The 18,649-nt window shown below is 45.2% G+C and overlaps 1 protein-coding gene across 2 annotated transcripts in view; it reads right to left on the reverse strand.

Moving 5' to 3' along the window:
* Positions 1-18,649, reverse strand: part of MYO7B (myosin VIIB) — a 60,332-nt gene that overhangs the window by 27,364 nt on the left and 14,319 nt on the right. The window contains exons 13-28 of one of the 2 annotated variants that reach the window (XM_048313786.1): positions 17,814-18,024; positions 16,127-16,262; positions 15,725-15,885; positions 15,044-15,082; positions 13,308-13,445; positions 12,177-12,329; positions 11,573-11,671; positions 9,700-9,794; positions 8,501-8,585; positions 7,068-7,286; positions 5,600-5,776; positions 4,670-4,879; positions 3,589-3,756; positions 3,221-3,301; positions 2,573-2,700; positions 990-1,116 (exon numbers count right to left, since the gene is read on the reverse strand). In XM_048313786.1, the coding sequence (XP_048169743.1) occupies positions 990-1,116; positions 2,573-2,700; positions 3,221-3,301; positions 3,589-3,756; positions 4,670-4,879; positions 5,600-5,776; positions 7,068-7,286; positions 8,501-8,585; positions 9,700-9,794; positions 11,573-11,671; positions 12,177-12,329; positions 13,308-13,445; positions 15,044-15,082; positions 15,725-15,885; positions 16,127-16,262; positions 17,814-18,024 (2,227 nt within the window). The remainder of the gene's footprint in view (positions 1-989; positions 1,117-2,572; positions 2,701-3,220; positions 3,302-3,588; positions 3,757-4,669; positions 4,880-5,599; positions 5,777-7,067; positions 7,287-8,500; positions 8,586-9,699; positions 9,795-11,572; positions 11,672-12,176; positions 12,330-13,307; positions 13,446-15,043; positions 15,083-15,724; positions 15,886-16,126; positions 16,263-17,813; positions 18,025-18,649) is intronic. The other variant, XM_048313787.1, reaches the window with a different exon arrangement.

Raw genomic sequence — 18,649 nt, forward strand, 5'->3', positions numbered from 1 at the left:
TCATTTTCTCTCATTGCAGTCTGCAGGCGACAGACAGCTGCCCCGGGCAAAAGTCTGGGTACGGAATTTACTCACTAACCAATGGGAAGGCCCACATGAGCTTATCGTTTGGGGTCGTGGGTATGCTTGCGTTTCCACAGATACTGGAGTACAGTGGCTACCTTCAAAATGCGTTCGCCCTGACCTGCGGCACCAGAGGCAGAACAGGCAACCTCCAAATGATGACCAGAACGCCAACCATCCAAATGGCGACCAGAATGTAGATCATCAGCCTAATGACTCTTCCGATGATGACCAGGATGTCAACCATCAGGCAGATGGTCCTTCTACAAGCAGAGACTGGGATGGTCCTTCCACAAGCAGAGACTGAATTTTGAATTTCTTGTTATGGAGTCAGATAGTTAAAGCCTTAAGGACATTTTTAGAATTAATAACTGATGTAGATTTCTATTTAGGATTAATAGTAGGGTTGTTATCTTATAAAACAAAAAGGGGGAATTGTAGGTACAAAAATGCTGTTAGTGAAGATCTTCTTGTTATTTTTCTAAGTCCGTGAGAGACTTTTCTCTCTCACAGAAGAGGTAGCAGGGAATGTAAACAACCAAGCCACCTGCAACCTTGGAAAGTTTTGTTTATGGTATAGTAGAAAATATTTTGATAATGGATGTTTTAGGATTTTGGCCAATCACCCCCAAGGGGTGGCTGGTCCCTTGTCCAATTAGACTATGAAGGAAAAAGTCTATAAAAGAGTTTGTAAAATAATTAAATAAATCAATCTTGCTGCACAATTCCTGCCTGCTGGATCTTCTCCTCCTCCTCCTCCCTATAGCTGCGGAACACGGTGACACGGTGATATACCGTAGGAACCAGGCCTGCGGTAATAGGAAGCCAAACATTTTATGTGGCTGTCAGCATCAAAGCATCAAAATACACAAGACACCAGCTCAGCTGAGGCGTGTGAGCTATTGTAGGAAAGGTTAGCAGTGTACCTTCACAAACGTGTCTGAAGGAGGAAAGCAGCCAAGGCAAAGTGACAGAAGGATCCAGCCACGAGCATAGCTGCTCCTGTTGTTGTTTTCGGTGAGTTGTTTGCAAATTTGGCAATAAATCTCATCTCTGTAATGAAACGTGAGAACAACAGATTCACTGTCCGAACTGTCTTTGGCTACATTTCAACTGCAAGCTTGGCAGGATTGCAGCATGATGAAGTAGATCTGAGCTAGGTTTAAACACAATAGCTTGGATAGCACCTTTAATGCACCACAGGAAATAGGTTTGTTATGGAAAAGGCTCCGGGCATGCTTAGGGTCTTTTGCCACCCCTTCTTACTCGAGCAGCTCAAGTGCAGTTCCCATGCTGGATTAACTCCTGCGACAAGCAGGGGACTGTGGAGGAGAAACAACTGCTGGGTCATGCAGCTGTGAAATGGCATTGCTGTCCAAGAATCTGGATGTGTAACTTGCTCTGAGCTCTCTTCAGCATGTGGCTTGTAGCTCATGGCTCTTGTCTGTCTGCTTGTAGGTGAATTTGGGGATAAGGATGGGGGACACCCTGCTTAATTTTATATATATATATTTATAAATATATAAATATATAAATTTATATATTTAAAATATTTATATATTTTATTTATCTTTATATACAAACTTGGAGTGAATCCTGGTACAGAAATGGAGAATAGAACACTTCAGAGTAAGCTTCTGAAAATGAAACAAGGACCTAAGGGAAACAGATGCAAAAATCTGCATACAAAGAAAACTGCTATTAAAAAATCGTCTTAATTTTTTCTAGACTCTTGGAACACACATTTGTCAAATCTGATGTAAGAGGACATAAGTTTCATGAGTTTTTTGTTCCCTGATAGGACATACGATGAAACACAGACTAAGGGAATAGGTACTTAGCCTGTGGTTATTATGATATATGGATTGAATGCAATTTTTGCTGGCTGAGAATCTGCTTTAGGGAGTGTCTTGACTGAAATAAAGTGACTGTGGAGAGAGGAATGCAGCCCATGACTGGGGTCAAGGCACGGCCTGTGTCTGTGGGCTTTGTTACAGAAAAGTGCTTAGGATAAAACAAAGGAGAGGATTCATGGGATCAGGTCAGAATCAACGAGCTTCTGTCTTATCCTCACACCATGCTTGGCCTAAGGTCCAGCCTCACACTGCTTGTGGTCAGGATTTCTCCTTAGTGTCTGATACACTCAGCAATCCAGACCTTCGACCATCTCCGATGTGAGGACAATTGCTTGAGTGCTCAGCAAGAGGCTATTGGCAAACCTCTCATCCATTAACTCCGTATTTCTTACTCCTCTGAGTGACTCTTTTCCCTCATTCAAGGGCTGTGCTCCATCTTCAAGTGTTATTAAGTCACAGCCCTGAGCTCTGCCCCTTTCCATACCTGTGGGGTATTCAGAAAGCCATACATGGAGGCAGCTGGCCTAAAGTGCAACATGAAAATACCAGAAAAGGCAGTAAGGGAGTCATTCTCCAGGACTGTGGAAAAAGGATGATGGATTTCCTCGATGTAATGGGCACCTGGCCCTAGGAAGGAGGTATACATTTCCTACCTGATGGCAGGACGCAGAATTGCATTGCCAATAATGAAGTGTACTTTTTCTAGGTTGGACATAGGTCTCTGAGAGATTGAGGTATCCTCTTGGAAAGCCTCTTCTCCACTTCGCAGCTGGTCTGTCACCTGAAAGAAACAGAGTGGAACCCCAGAGTGGTCTAGAAATCTCCCTCTTAGCAGGCAGCTCTCCCAGAAATGAGAGACATTCCTTCTCTATCTTTCTGGCTAAAACTCTTCCTGCTCAGTGCAGGAGAACCAGGCCATATTGCCCCCTTCCCTCTCAAGGTAACTCATTAAACGTGCTGTTACAGCACTATCACTGGCTAGGAGAACTTTCTTGTACTGTCCTGTACAGCCCTAAGCACATGGTTCTCAGTCTGCTCAGGCTGCTGGGCAAGCTCTTCTGTAATGCCAACAATTCTCAGTAATAAATTTCTCCCTATGTTCTCTGCCAGAGAACAGATGACATCAGTGCACATGGGGATTGTTTCCGAAGAACACTGCACCAGGTGTCCCACACGGGGCTGTCCTGGCTTGGCAGGGGAACAAGTTCTCAGCTGGGAGGTTGCTCACATAACATCTGCCAGAAGGTGAAGACAGGACTGCAGGCAAGAAGAAAGGAAGGCAATTTATTTCCACCTCTTACCTTCCCTGTCAGCTTGGATGACCGTTTCAGTTTCAGGGATGAAATTCCCTTAGAAATCCTGTTATCCCTTCTGCCTTCTCTCTGCAATACACATTACCATTATAGAAAATCAGTTTATTGCACAGCAAGAATGATTCATTAAGGACAGAAAGATGCTCAAGTGAAGATGTTTTTGTTTTGTCCTCTCCTGCCAGAAGGAGCTGAGTGTCCTGCCAGGACTGACTGGTGCCCTTTTGCACTTGTGACATTTCAAGTACAGTAGCATGAAAGAGTTTCATTGCTTTTCTCACTCTTGGTAGGACAGCACAGAAACCAAGGAAAGCAAATGAAAACTTTGAATGAAATGAAACATAGCCTGCTTCTCTCACCATATTTGGGCTGTCATTCCTCAGCTGGACCTGGTTTTTCCTGCCAAGTGTGTCATATATCTGTGTCATCACAGAGCTGCTCTTGGTCGTGGTATTCTTGGCAAACATTGCTGGCTCTGGCAGATCCCCCATGAACCTCAGGATGATCACCCACACAACTAGAGAAGCCTATAGTAGCAGAAAGCATAGTCAAACAGTGCCAACAAAACCGATGGCTTCATGCCATTTCTGCCTGTTTAGATTAAGAGCATTTTCTTCCTTTACCCAGTCCAAATTGTTAAAATTCCCATTTCCTCTGGCTACTTACATGAAGAGTTTGGTTTCATACCAAACCACATGACAGCAACACACAGCACTTTCCTGCTAAAGGAAGAGGGTACAGCTCTGGTGGGAAGGTCAGATTTCTTCTGTGATTGCTGAACCCTCACCATTCCCTTTACTGGCACCTTGGAGGTGTGCTGTGGCTGGAGGGAGGTGGAGAAGCCTTGGCTCCACTGCACTCTGCATTTGCTCACCTGATGAGCAGTGGAGTGGAGTCTGCCAGGACCCCTCATGCCCAGAACTAGAAAGCCAAGTAATAGTAAAGTTCTTGATGCATGGGGTCCTCCCTTCTGCCAGGATGCTTAGAATCAAAGAAAACACCCTCCTCAATCCCCCTCTGGTTCAACAGGATATTGGAGGCCTGGCCCTCCCCCTTCTGTCCTATCTCACAGATCAAGCAACCCTAGCAAGAGCAGAGAGATGGGTAAGCTCTCACGCTTTTTCTCTCCAGTCCATTTTTGCCCCCAAAGGATGTCTGGAGAAGTCAAAACACACCTCCGAGTTCTCTCTTTGGGCAAGACCAAAGGTGACCAGAGATCCTGTGTTGGGCAGGTGATTGTGTGAAGTGCCTGCATGCAAAGTGCCAAAAAATGCTGATGAGAACTGCTACTTTCAATACAAAGGCTCGGGACTATCTCCTTGGCTCTGGAGTCTCTTGTTCCCAGGGCTGTGCCAGAGCCAGGACCCAAGGATGAGGGGACCTGAAAAGCCAGGGCTGTGGAGAGAGCAGGTTCAACAACAACAACAAGGAGCAAGATACCAGGACATTGTCCTTGTCATCATGGTAGAGCAGTGGGTGCCGCAGCTGTCTCCGGATATGTGTATGTGTAGAAGACCCCTGAAAATAAGTAGCAGCAAACTTGGGGAAGGTGTACTCTTCCAAACCATCTGCTTCCTCTTCTAGCTCCACACTCATGGGAACCATGTCCAGGTCCACTTCCTCCAGCTTGTTAAGCTTTGTTTCCAAGTCCTGTGCAGAACATGAGGAAGAAGCATATTTTCTTTTACTGAACTCTGATGTTCTTATGTTTAATTTTGCTTTTTTTTTTTTTCCCTTGGCCACCGGTCTTCCAGAATTTGCCTTTCCAGCTAACCCCAAAGCCATTTACAGCTGCTACCAACAGATCATTTTGACTCAGAGCTTGTCCTTCTGAGATGCATCCATTCCATATGGTCTTCCCATCTTGGTCCTCAGCAAGAATATTGCTGCTAGAAAATCCAGGTGTTATTGTTCACATCCTGTACTAATCCATACAATTCTATTCTGCACACCTCTTCCTACAGAATTCCAACCTCCGCAGCTATCAGGACAAGTATATCCCAAATTTTACTTTCAAGAACATGATATAACTTGGGTCATGAACTTTCAGCTTGTTTCAGGGAGAAAATCACTGAGAGCACTGTCAGCAGAGCATGAGGTTGGTGCCAAAATGCAGAAGATGGCACTGTTTTGCTGGGCCAAAGAAACAAATGTGCAGTCTGAAGCTATATAGTCCCTAAACTTCATGTGACCAAAAACTTTTGGGAACTGACCTCTGCAAGAGATGCCTCAGTGACTGGATAACTAATTTGGGGGATTCTTTCACTGTACAGAAGTACAGTAAACAGAACTGACCACTGATGGAATTGCAACAGTCAATTGGCTTACACAAGGAAAAGCATGACCTGTTACCAGTCTGCAGCTCTGTACCTCAAAACCCAGAGGAGCCTGTCCTTCTTGGCCTCCAATCATAGACGGTAAAAACCCAAAAATTTTGTCCACCATTTCTTGGTCGCTGATAACATCGTGATTTGTTGGTTTATTGGCAAGCACGTTCCTCCTTTGTCTTGCTTCTGCCTCCTCTCTCTCCTGAGCTGGCAGGTGTTCCTTTAAACACAGAAATAGGTTAGGCATGACTTAAACATGAACATCATGAATGAACATCATTCTGCTAGAGTGAAGGGGTATGAAGATGAAACACTTTTACAAAGGTGTGTGACAGTGAGGTCCAGCTCTGCCAGTACAGTGTTGAAACGGGAAGTTAAATGTTGCTTGTCAGTCACAAAGACCTGGCACGTCAGCAGCAGGGCCCTGCTCTTACAGCTGTCTTTATGGACTGTTGGCCTATTGATAATAATGTGGAATTATTCAAGAATTTTATCAACAAGAGATAATACAGGAAAAACACAGAATTGCTAACAGCAGAAAACCCCACGATATTTAAAATTTTAAAATGTTTTGTGTCAGGAGACTTGTAATAGCACTGGCATATTTGGCTAAAGTGCCAGCTTATGCTGCAATCAGAAATGTGTATGTGTTTGCCTTGTTCTATTTTCAAAGCATCATTACAAATAGGTTTACAACTATGTCTTCTCTTTTTTTAAATACAGCAGTGCTCAGAGGTTTGAGCAAGTCCTCAGGTGTGAGCTGGGCAACACTGGCCAGTGTTCCTCCACCAGCATATCTACCTTTTGTAACCTAACAGCTTCTTCCCTTGCTTTTGGATATTTCTCTTCTTCCAAGTGGATATTCCTGGCTTTCAACTTGTTCTGTGGACAACAGGACTATTCTGTGACTGTTTTTACAACTGCTGAGCCAACTCCCTTCTGCCAAACTGTTGTCCAAACTGGTCCCAACAGGACTTTGTCACAACAGAAGCTTAGTTCTAGATTTGGCATTTTAGGGAACAGGCCACAGGCAGAAATCTGCAAACTGGCTTTGTCCTGTTTGTACAGCATTAGTAGAGAAAGGAAATCAGGGAGATGCCTCCCATGTGCTTTGGACTGCCAAGGGCTGGTAGCACCTACCAAGACACACTGCATTGGGATTCCCTTCTGAATGGATCCCTGAGTGCCACTATCAGGCCCTGCTGTAGAAATTGATCTCCCTTTGCAGGACTGGCTGATACACACAGATCTTATCCTTTCTCCCTTCTGTCAAAGCCACTGCAACTGTGTCAGTGAAGTTTTGATCCATGATAATGATCACATAAAACAAATGTAAACAAGATCAGTCTGCTTAACACACACTGCTTTTGTACTTGGCAAAAGTTCAAAATAAAATACCCCAAAATGAATATCCACACCCAATGCTATGTTAAGGCAACACTTGCTGGTCATAAAATCTCTATTGGAATTTCATAGAAACAATGTGTTCACAAGGTATCTGTGAGCATTACCTGCCCCTTTATCCTCCGGTAGGTTTGGCGAGCAAACATGCCCCTTGCGTATGCCTGTATGACACGCACGGCTTTCCTCTGCTCCGCCACCTTCTGGCGCACCAGATAACCGCGGCACATGGCCTGGAACCTGATGATCCGAGCCCGGGTGGCCTCGTACTGCTGAGCCAGCTGCCGGCTGCGGTACAGGGCCTGCAGGCGCCCGAAGCCCAGCAGCACCTGCGGGTGGTGCAGAAAGAAGGCGTCATTATGGTTCCAAACCATCGAGACAGGTTGGGATGTAAGTTGGGATGAGTAGAAGACAACAAAATTCAGTAACTGTTTCTAGACACTGGAAGTGTCTAATGTAATATTACACTTTATGCTTTGTTTTCTACCAGTAATAGGCCTTGAAAACTAGTATATAGAGTTATTTGGGGGGTCTGTTCTAGGGAGTGGCTCCAGAAAGTGACAATGGTAGCCTGGGATTATAACAAGGGAAGGAACAGAGCAGAAATGAAGCCAAGTGAATGGAAACAAATGAACAAACAATCAGACAGGAATTGCATCACTGATGCAGAATATAGAATGTTTCTGACTGAAACTGGCAGTTTCTCCTCCTGCCCATCTCAAATGGGATGTATGAGATATAATAATAATAATAATAATAATAATAATAATAATAATAATAATCCCTCCCACACAAATACACAATCTGTGAGTGCCCCCAGTTTTCCTCACCCAGAAAATGCACCATCTATGAAAGACCAGCCAGTATTTTTCACACAGAATCACCCAGAATCATCAAGGTTGGAAGAGACCTTCAAGATTATCTTGTCCAGCTGTCAACCCATCACCACCATAACCACCTTTAAACCGTATCCCCAGGTGCCTCATTCAGATGCCTCTTCAACACATCCCGAGATGGTGATTCCACCACCACCCTGGACAACTTATTTCAGTGCCTGACCACTCTTTCAGTGAAATTTTTTTCCTAATATCTAATCTGAATCTGAACCTCCCCTGGAAAAATTTTTAATAGTGTGAGATTGATATAATGACTTTTCTGCTAATTTTTTACAAATTCCCAGTTTTCCTGTAGCAGTTGCAGAAGACACTTTGCTCATAGCATGGTGGTGATGCACAAAGGCTATGCTTGGGTTTCTGACTGTAAGAGGTGTGGGACCACTCATATCTTAGGCCTCTGGAGCAAGGTCTGCTGAAGGTGAGTTGGGTTCCTATTTCACTAGAAAGCAGAAATGTCACAGGTTCAGGTAGCCCTGAGAGGTCCCAGAGCCCTCCTTGGACTTTACATCCTCCTTTACACTCTGTCATCTTGTCTCTTCTCCCTTCAATTGTGAATATCTTAATTTCTAATACTTCACTCAGTCTGGCAGGGCACAATATATAAACACACACACAAATATACATTAATTGATACACCTTCACCTTACCATTCTGAATTCCTTCCGGCAGCAGTAGCCTCTCCAGGCTGACTGAATGGCTACAGCAGACTTTCTCTGTTTCAGGAACTTCTTCCTAAGCAGACAGACATGTGAGGTGACAAACTGTAGGTTATCTCTGATGCTTCTTATGATAGTAGTAAAGAATAAGGTGGCTTTTTTTTCCTTTTATGGGATGTTCACAGTCTTATGTCAGCCTTGTTTGCTGCAAAAATACGCATGGCAACTGCAGACCAAATTGATTGCTGTGGTCAGAGAGCTCTGTAAGAACTGAAAACCTCTCACATCAAGACTGGATAAGTTAACTTCCCCACCTAATAACCTCTCGCTCCCCAGTGTTTTGCTGCCAGGACAAGGAACCCATCTGAGCAAGATGAACCTCCCAAAGCACAAGCTGTCATGCTGCAGCTGAAAAAGCAGCACGTAGGTCTGATGGTTTAAAAGTAAAAGCAAGTTGAGGCTTTTGGTTTGGATACTCTTCTGGATAGCAGAGTGTGAAAAACAAAGGAAGTTTTGGGGCATTTGTGTCATATTTTTTAGTTCTTCCTTCACTATGGTCAAGAGCATTTCTAAACCAAACCAAGACTCAGTTCTATATCATGGTTCTGATTGAGGGGATACAAGATCAATGAGTACAAATTATGATGCAAAGCATTTAATGAGGACAAACATTTATTTGACAGTGACTAAATTGCATTTCTGAAGATATTTCAAACTAAAGCAGACACAATGCAAGAATTAGGTCTCTTTGGCAAAGAGAAGGACTAGTTAGTTTCTATCTGATTCTTTTCAACATCTTGTGTCAAAGAACCATCCTAAGTAAGAGAATTCTTGTAGCTCTGAGAAGGGCATACATTCCATGGGGATTTCCTGCTTTCCAGATGTCTACTGTTTACTAAAAATAATTAAGAGCAAGTCCTCCTTTCAAACCTTCCTTTTCATACATGCCACAGCCCTGCATTTTGAAAAACATCACGAAAATAACAAAAACTGAGCCAAAACAAATCTTTGTCCAACATCTGCATAGATACACTGTGCATTGTTACATGACAAGCATGAAATTTAGGGCTGGTGGAAGGTATAGATCGATACATTTCATACCTAAAAATGCTGCACAGAGTGTGTCACGCTGCACCATAAAGATCAACTACTCTAAACTAAAGTGAATTCCCTCCTGTAAGATGACTGACCTGTCCTTCAATCCTCTCATCACCTTCTGGATAAGAAGAACCTTATCTGTGAGCACATTTTGGCGTTGCAGCTCCAATACAGTGTCATGATGATCCTGTTAAAAGAAATTGTGGATATGCCAGCTTAGCAGACACACCTACAAATTCTGGAAATGGGACACATGATCTGAAAAAAGACCCAAAACCAGCATGATGTAGCATAATGTGATTAAAATGCATTTATGGGACTGCAGTAGGAAAAGTGCACACCACCTGACCAGACTCAGTCTAGCTGTAGCCATAAACAAGCAAGAATCTGCCTGCAGCAAGACTGTTTTCACCTGGGGGTATGCTAGAGGCAAGGGTATGCTACAGGCAAGGTGGACCTCTGCAACAGTGCACTGGTATCCCATTCTTTTTTGTGCTCCAATACGTTTCACTGTGCTGTTCCAGCTGCAACGTTGTAGCACAGAAACTGGATCACCCGTATGTTGGGGTTTTAGCAGATCTCCTTTTGGTTTTTTGGGGGTTTTTTTCTCTTAAGGAGCTTTCCCCCATACGCTAGGAGACAATAATGACTGGACACTTAAGAGAGACAAAAGAAGTTGTCACCGCTCAGGGGAGGGATGCAGCTGGCTACTCCCTTTAGCTGAGGTGTCTCGTGAGGGCAGAGATACAGTGAACTTTGGACTGGGAAAACGGGGTTGCATGCAGCCCCCAGCTCTTGTGCTCTCAGCATTCGGAGGGGAGAGAGGCTGCGGTGGCTGTGGGGAGAATTGGTCACCACTGCAGGATTCCGTCTCCTGCTGCCTTTCTTCTACCGTGAGTGCAGCTCTGTTCGTAAGAGCGGCCGTTGCATTGGAACCTTCTTAACAGTCTACCTTCACTAAAAGAGGGACTCTCCACCATCTGCTCGGGTGCCTCAGGTGAGAAACCCCGGGATCCCGGGCCCTCTTCCCCTCCGCTCCAGGGAGCCTTTCCCTGCCCTGCTGAGAGCCAGGCTGCTGCTGCCCTGCCGCACGGGTTGGGTTTTTTTCCCACTGCTCCAAGTTTTTGCTACACTGTAGCTCTGCATCCCCTGCCCTCCTGGGAGGCCCTGCGGTTGCAGCCCTGCCTCCCCGTGGTTCCAGCAATAGCTGCGGAGTTTCTGCCACCTCTTGCTTGCTATCCTGGGCGAGGCTGCCCTGCCCTTCCAGGCCCCGCTCCGCGGTTCCTGCCGCAGCCATTGTCACCATCCAGCCCGTCCGCCACGGACCACGTGAGGTCCCTGAGCTCGCGGCACAGCGCCCCCTGCCGGCGCGGGAATCCCCGCAGCCGCCCCGCCCGGCCGGGAGCCACCAGCGCCCCTGGCGGCCGCGAGCGGAGCTGCAGCGAGGGGAAAGCGCTCCAGGAGCGGGAAGAGCCCGTTCACTGGGCTTGCTGCTCTTGTTTGTTGTCACTGCCATTGTTGTTGTTTGCTTGCCTTGTTATACATACACACACTGGTAAAGAACTGTTATTCCTTTTCCCATATCTTCGCCTGAAAGCTCCTAAATTTTCACGTTATAATAATTCAGAGGGAAGGGTGTCATATTTTCCATTCCAAGGGAGGCTCCTGCCTTCCTTGGCAGACACCTGTCTTTCAAATTGAGACGGCTGCCCATGGCAGGGAGAGGGGGGGAAACAGGCCAACGCCTCACCTCACCTTTCGTCTTTGGGAGCTGGAAGAACTCAGCCTCTCCTACACCAAACTCCCTTCATTGAATTATTTGGCTTTCAAGAACAAAGATCCACCCTCAGGTTCAAGGAAGAATTGGTAAGATAACCCAGTCCTCCTTGCACAAGCAGACCGAGCTGTATTGTGAAGCATCCAGTCTTTCATGAGAAAAGACAATAAACTGTCCTTTTTACTTACTTTAAGGAAAATCTTGGTCCTTCCAACTTGCCAGCTTTCATCCTTGCCCAGCACTTCTTTGGAGATGCTGATGCAGCTCTGTCGAACATCATTCTTCAGCTGATGTGCAAAAGCATAATGATGTTAGGGATTGGCTGTGAAACACAGAAGCTGTAGTATGCAAGGATCTACTGCCCTGCATTCCAAAGGGCAAAGAACAGAAACAGATGAGGTCTTGCAGACCTCTGGGCTGACAGTAGAATGAATCAAAGTGGTTCAGCTCAAATGGTCAGGAAGAGGAGGAACGTGATTGCATTCCAGAGTCAAAGTGTGAGGAGGCTGTCAGAGACCTGAGAAGTGTGTGATTATGGAAAAAAAACATCTGAGGGCAATGGGAATGGGGATGTTACCCTGCCTGGGATGTCTGCATGGAGCAGGCCAAGGACAGTTGGACCTCAAAGCAACTCTGCATTTTCAGTTAAGGTCGAAGGGAGTAGCTTTAATTCTGTGCTGGCAGCTCTCTCAACTCTGCTAGCAGTAATTCAAGACCTTTCTGGCAGGGGAAAGACCAAAGCCTCATAAGGAAAAGTTAGATTAGCTTTAAATCATGTTTTTGCTTGCACACCTGTTGTCGAAGAGACCATGGCAGAAGAACTCTGTATCTCTCAAAGAACTCCTCAAAGCTGTAGCGAATGGGGTACCCAGCTTTCCTGATCTGAATGGTCTCCATCATCCCTGAATATCGCAGCTGTTTGATACATAGTTCCCGATCAAACAACTGAAAGGGAAAGCAGATGAGGAGACTTAGCACTGAAAGAAGGTACACATGCAGTATCTCTCAGAACATGTCCATTACCCTCCAGCCTCAGAGGGCCTGCAAAATGGCCTACTGTGCTTTTTTTAAATTGTGTTTTTCTTTAGTGCACTAAATTAGTTCATTACAAGCATAAACAAGTCACCCCAATGGCTCTACCAAATTTGTGTATGTCAGCAGTAAAAACAGTCCATTAACTTCAGTCTGGCTACCATTTTTCATTCTAGAACTGTAATTTCAGATGAATGGTGAATTGATCATATAATTTTGCAGGGGTGAATAACTGCAGTAGCAACTTAGGCCTTTGGGCATGCCATGCAAAGCACAGCAGGCATGCTGCTCTTTTCTTCTTATTATTGTTTAATCTTACCTGAGGTTAAAAACTGGCTCACTAAGCCACATGCAGTGCTTCAAAAATTTTTAACTCACTTGACCAACACCATACAAAGTTTTAGAGTAGAATCAGGTCAAAAATCCCCCGAGTTCCAGCCACGTGTCCTAATGACAAACTGACTTCTCTTCTCTTGTAATGTCAGATTAAGCCACATCACCCCTCTCACAAAGTCCAACAGCTTTCCTATTCTCTCTCAGGCTATTTCATAGTATGATCATTGTTGATCATGTTTTTTGTTTTGTCCCTTTGTTGAGGAGTTACAAAGTCTTCAGTTTCGTCTTTATCTTTACCGAAAAGGCTTCTGTAACTCTGCTCAGGAATACACCTGTCTGCTTTTTTGCTATCCATTACTCTATGGAACTTTTTTGAGATGCTTTTGTAAATTAACAAAGCTATATCCTCCTACTATGTTTATTGCAGGAATAGCCTGTCCTCCAGCTCTTCTTGGATGCAGCCAAGTACAGCTACAAAATGCTACACAGCAACTGAGAGCCTTTTCTCATTACAAACTTTACCAAAGGCAAGACTTCTTATTGTTAGAACATTACCAGTGGTTTCTTGTAGTCATTTGGCTTGATGCAGCGGATGAAGTATGGCTGGCACTGCTCAAGGATTTTCATTAGTTTTTCCAGGGATTGCTTGAACTGTCCTCCCAGTGTCGAGAGACGCTTGGTGGTATCCAAGCCCTGAGAAGAGAAAGCACATGCTGACTGCAACATCATTCACTGTCAGAGGCCAATTAGTAAACCTTTGTATTTTTGTACAACGTAATAGTATCACACAACCACCAGAAAAACATTATTTACCTACATGGGAGCTAAATTGGCCATCTGCACCTTATTAGTTGGGGTTTATTCTTGTAAAGAAACCCCCCACTAAGTGCTTTCACCTACTTGGGCACTAAGTCCTCGCAATGGGGGTGGCTGTGGTGGAAGTAATTCCACCGAGAGAAGCCCACATGCGCCTCTTTCTTCCAGCCAAGGCTGCGTTTAGTGCCAGGCCTGGGTGCCAAGCTGTGATTCCTGGGGATGTGCCTGAAAGCTTGGTGAGAAACAGCCACTCCCAAAGCAGGAATAAACTCCAGGCAAGACATTTTGCTGCCATCATAGCTAGGAATGCTAAAGACCCAGAACAGCCCATTCCTTAGGGACTAGCCTTGCTCATTAATACTACAGTAAGCAGTAAAAAGGCAAACTTTTACTGGAGGATAATGTATGAGGTACTTCAGATTTCCCCAGCCTCTCTGACAGCACAGTTACACCTGTGTCTTTCACACAGATCACCACATTAGGCCTAAGTTTCTACATCTCAGTATGGGCAAATTAAATTACAGTGACAACAGTACAGATTCCAAATAACAAAAGGACTCCACTGGCATTTTGCATACAGGCAATGAGCTGATCATTGCAGCACAACACAGCTGCTTTGTTTGTTTGTTTGGTGGGGGCTGGTCCATTGTGGGGTTGTTGGAATATTTTTCTAAGTAAATAATTTAAAGTTGAGTGGCTCCCCTCACTTCCATGGTCTTTAGGGTACCTCATCCTGCTATTCTTACATCTAAAGTGCCCTTTTGAACACTCCGATTTCCATCCTCTGCTTTAGCTACAGGGCAAGGCTGCCCTCCAGTGATCAATCACTCGTGTCTTTGGAAAACAGCTCCTGGGAATGTCTCGTTGCAGCTCTGATGCATCTTAGGGCTAGCAAGCATCCAAAGTGGGTATGAGAACAGCATATATATATTTTAGCTGTGTAAGAGTTAAAAGTGATTTTCACTCTCAGACTCTTTCTGCTGTACCATCAGTGGGATGGCCACACAAGGCTGAAGCTCATGCCTTCATGATCTCACACATACAACATTGTTAAAGCAGGGTTTAAATTTGTTGTTGAGTTAAGGGTGACTTTTCTGTTGTGATGTGTCAGGAAAGGAACTCTGAGACCTCAGGACAAAAAAGTGTTTTCTGGCACATCATTCATTGTTCTTTTCTGTAGCCGGCTTCTTAGGCTTCCCAATGATGGTCCCATTTATTTGAGCATCAACAGCTAATTCCTGTGCATTTTGACATGGGGTAGCCCACATTTGGTATTTCCTTTCTTGACATGCTGCTATACTTTTTTTTCAATAGTTCAGCCTTATTTATAGGGACAAGACCCATTAGAGTATTAGAGCAATGTAGATACACCGGATATTTAATCTGGAGGTATTCATAGCATTTAAGAGATGCAAAGCCAGCTCTCTGTTGCTGCTTATACCACTTCTGACATTCTTTGCCCCTGGGATGTTTACCTGTGCGTGGCCAGGTGTTCTGGACAGCAGAAAGCCACACTGGGACAAAGACGGAGGAAGAAAGGACAAGATCAGAAAATGCCAGGAGAATAGACAGACAATAGGTAAGATAGCAAGCTGACTGTTCTGTATCCTGACAGGAAAAATCAAATATGTAAACAATAAAAGCAAAAGTACCTTCACATACTGGTGACACTACATAGTTAAATGTTCAGAAATCAAGGTATGTGGAAGTTGGAGCAGGACAGAGAACCTGAACTGTGCCCCACACTGTTTCTAGTCCACTGCACTTCACACCCTTATTTTCACTAGGCACAGACACACCAGGCACAGTGGAGTCTCTGATAATGACCCATCATGAACTTTGGCCCAAAGTGACATCCAGTTGATGACAACATGTGGGGAGGCATCATGACTCATGGTTCTGAGACAGCCTGCAGGCATGGCTACACACATGTCCAGGGACGAAGACCTGGGAGGCAGGGCTGACATTGCACTTGTTTACAGCATGAACACCAGACCCTGACTTTTCCTGCAGCCCCCTTGGCAGAGACAATTTGAATGAAAGAGATAGGGATTTGCAGAGACAGTGCAAAAGAAAGAGAGCGTCAAGAACAGCCAGAGCTTTATAGGAGGGAGGAGAAATGAGTTGTTTCTGCAAGACAGTGCCAGTAAGCCAACCTTGTAGACCTGGTCAGATCCAAGATGCCGAATGGTCCCGCGTCCCAGACTAGGTGGGGTTGTTTCCACCTGGAAAATCTCTCTCAGGAATTTGTTTTTGGAGGAATGGACCACTTGCATTACATTAGCACTCAGTGTGTCACGATTTTTCTCCAGGAAATCTATAGGATGGAAACAAAATTAGCCTGTCACCTCTGCATCCTGCTGGCTCTAGCACCACTCTGTCTAGCTAAAATCCACTTAATTTACAGTAACTTGCAGATTGGTTTAGAGTAATCCTCCTGACCTTCTGATCAACTTCAGATCAGCATTACTCTGGAGAGCCACATATCCAGGGCAGGTGGATATGTGGCTCTCCAGGATATTCCCTTCACCCTCCGTATCCAGCAGAGATAGGCTCACCTTTTGATTCGTAAAAGACAACCCCAGCAAAGTGGTTGATGCCAAACTTGGTGTCATGAACACTCTTAGGTGGGATGTAGACTTTACTTTTACCGTGGAGGGAATTGATTTTGACGAGCATGGTGGCATCAGTGCCCTAGAAACAAACATAAGTAAAAAAGGATGGTTAAGCAGATTGTCCCCACCACTGGTCTGTGCTCAGCAAACAAACAGAAGTGGTGCTTAGAGATAACAAAAGCTCAAATACTGTCCTTACGTGTGGAATAGATCTGGAGGAAAGTAGTGCCAAAAGTATCTTCCCTTTTACACAGACTCCTGTCTCAAGCATCATGACAGAACACACCATCAAGCACAGGGCCTGGTGTTCTAGGGCTGTACACAAGCCCCCGTAGCATTACTAACGTCACCAGGTGCACTTAGAATTTACCAGATCTTTGGACCTCACAAGCAAAGGCCCCCACCAACCTTCTCATGCCCTCCTACCCAGGAAGCTGTAAGGGGTGCCTGCTCCTTCTCCTGGGCAGACACAGTTGTTCTTGCACTCCTCAGCTGGTGCAAGACTCAGAGATCCCTGGAAGAATCCCAGAGCAGATCCCAGTCAGCAGGCCCAGACCATGAATTCCAGAGGCAAGCCAATCAGCTGGGTGCTTCTCTTCAAGGGGTGCCATCATGATGCCATCCCCTCATGGGCCATGTGAGCTCTGTGCACTGGCCCATGCCCAGGGCAGTGGGGGCTGTGCTCTCAGAAGTCACATGCTCCTGGAATCATGGAAGAGGTGTTTTCTTGATCTAACTGTGGGACTACCCTCTTCTTAGGCAAGAAAGGGGAAAGCTGTCTGCCTGTACATAATCCTCTCAAATTGTTACCTGAAGGACTACAGATGAGCTGAGGCAGGGGCTTGCTTTTCTGGACACCCTCCATTGTCATCTGATTTCTGCACCAACACTCCAGCTTAGCCTCACCATGCTCTGCAGACTATGAAAATGCTCTGTTGGGATGTCTGAGATCAAATGGTACTTTCATCTCTGCTCTTCTGTTTGAGATGACTGGCCTTTGCAGAATAACATTTCACAGAATCACAGAATCATGGCAGACAACAGCCACAGGATCTCCCTCATGCACTCAGTAGGTCAACTTGTCATGGAAGGAGATCAGGTGAGTAAAGCAGGGCCCTTGCTGACTGGGCCTGATCAACTTGTTCTGTACCTGCTCTGTGATGGTGCTCTAAATGATCTGTTTATGACTTTCCCTGGCACCAAAGTCAGCTGCCAGGCCAGGCCTGTAGTTCCCCTTCAGTTTCTCACAATGGTGACATTGCTGAATTGAGTCTGTCAGCAAGGGGAAGAAAGAGCAAGCTGCAGTCTAGACCAACAGCAGAACAATACTCAAACAATAAACTATTTCAAAGATTTATGAAGAAGCCCTTGTAAAATGATGCAGACTCCTTCTTTCTCTGTCTGGAACAGCTGTAAGAGTTTCAACAGCAAGGCACCAGGAAGAGCACATTCCAGCAGAGAGTGAAGCAGTTGTGTAGTGAGCTAATTTGAAAGAAACATCTATGGGGAGAAGATATTGCCTCTTCTAACGTATCTGAAAGCCACTTTTGCACTTTTGTGTGTCTAAACCCAAATGTCACCTGTGAGCTGTGTGCAAAGCCAGGGATTACAAGTGAAACCAGAAATTTACCTTGGGGAACCTGCTCTCTTCATCAATGAGGGAGATGATATTCATGGGCTTAAGTGCAATGACTTCCAGAGCCTGGCGGTTGTCAGTGAAGTCAATGTTGTTCCAGGCAATATGCTCTGCAAGGTATTCCTCTTGCTCCAGCTTGAAGACATGGTGCACGAAGAACTGCTGAAGGTGCTCATTTGCAATGTTAATGCACAGCTGCTCAAAGCTGGGGAAGGACAAGATGAAAGCCCATGGTCATCCTTGGCCAGTGCTGCACTGGTCTGTGCTATTTGTTTAGCCTCTGCTTTAAAGGCATATCCAGATATACCACTGCCATATTCCACAGTGCTGGTGACCACCATCACTGCACGTTGCCAATCTTAGCAATACAAGGGAGGCATTTTCTGCTGTGGCAAAGACCAGCAGCAATGAGCCAGCTGATGCCTGAATGTTGCTTAGTAGGCAAGAAAAGATCTCTTAAGTGTTTCAAGAAACTCTAGAGATAAAGGGAACATGTAACTGTGAAAATTGCTTGACTTATGAGCATGTGACATGTTTCTGCTTGCAGTGGCACTTCTGCTTCTTTTGTTAGTTACTCCTTTATGCTGCACCTGAGTATCATTACCTGGTACTTGCTGTGGCACACTGTGTGGGCCTCTGGGGTGCTCACCACAGTGAGGACCCATGGGGACTGCAGACCCTGGGAAACAGCACAAAATAACAGGAGAGAACACAAAAGATAGAAGACAGACTGTAGAGATCCCAGATTCTGTTCCTAAAGTCACTGAGAAATATTATCTGGCTGAAGGCAAGAGGCATCAGTTGAAATGGATTGCAAAAGATTGCAGAGT

This window comes from Corvus hawaiiensis, chromosome 10 (genome assembly GCF_020740725.1).
Source record: "Corvus hawaiiensis isolate bCorHaw1 chromosome 10, bCorHaw1.pri.cur, whole genome shotgun sequence".
NCBI classification, from domain to species: Eukaryota; Metazoa; Chordata; class Aves; order Passeriformes; family Corvidae; genus Corvus; species Corvus hawaiiensis.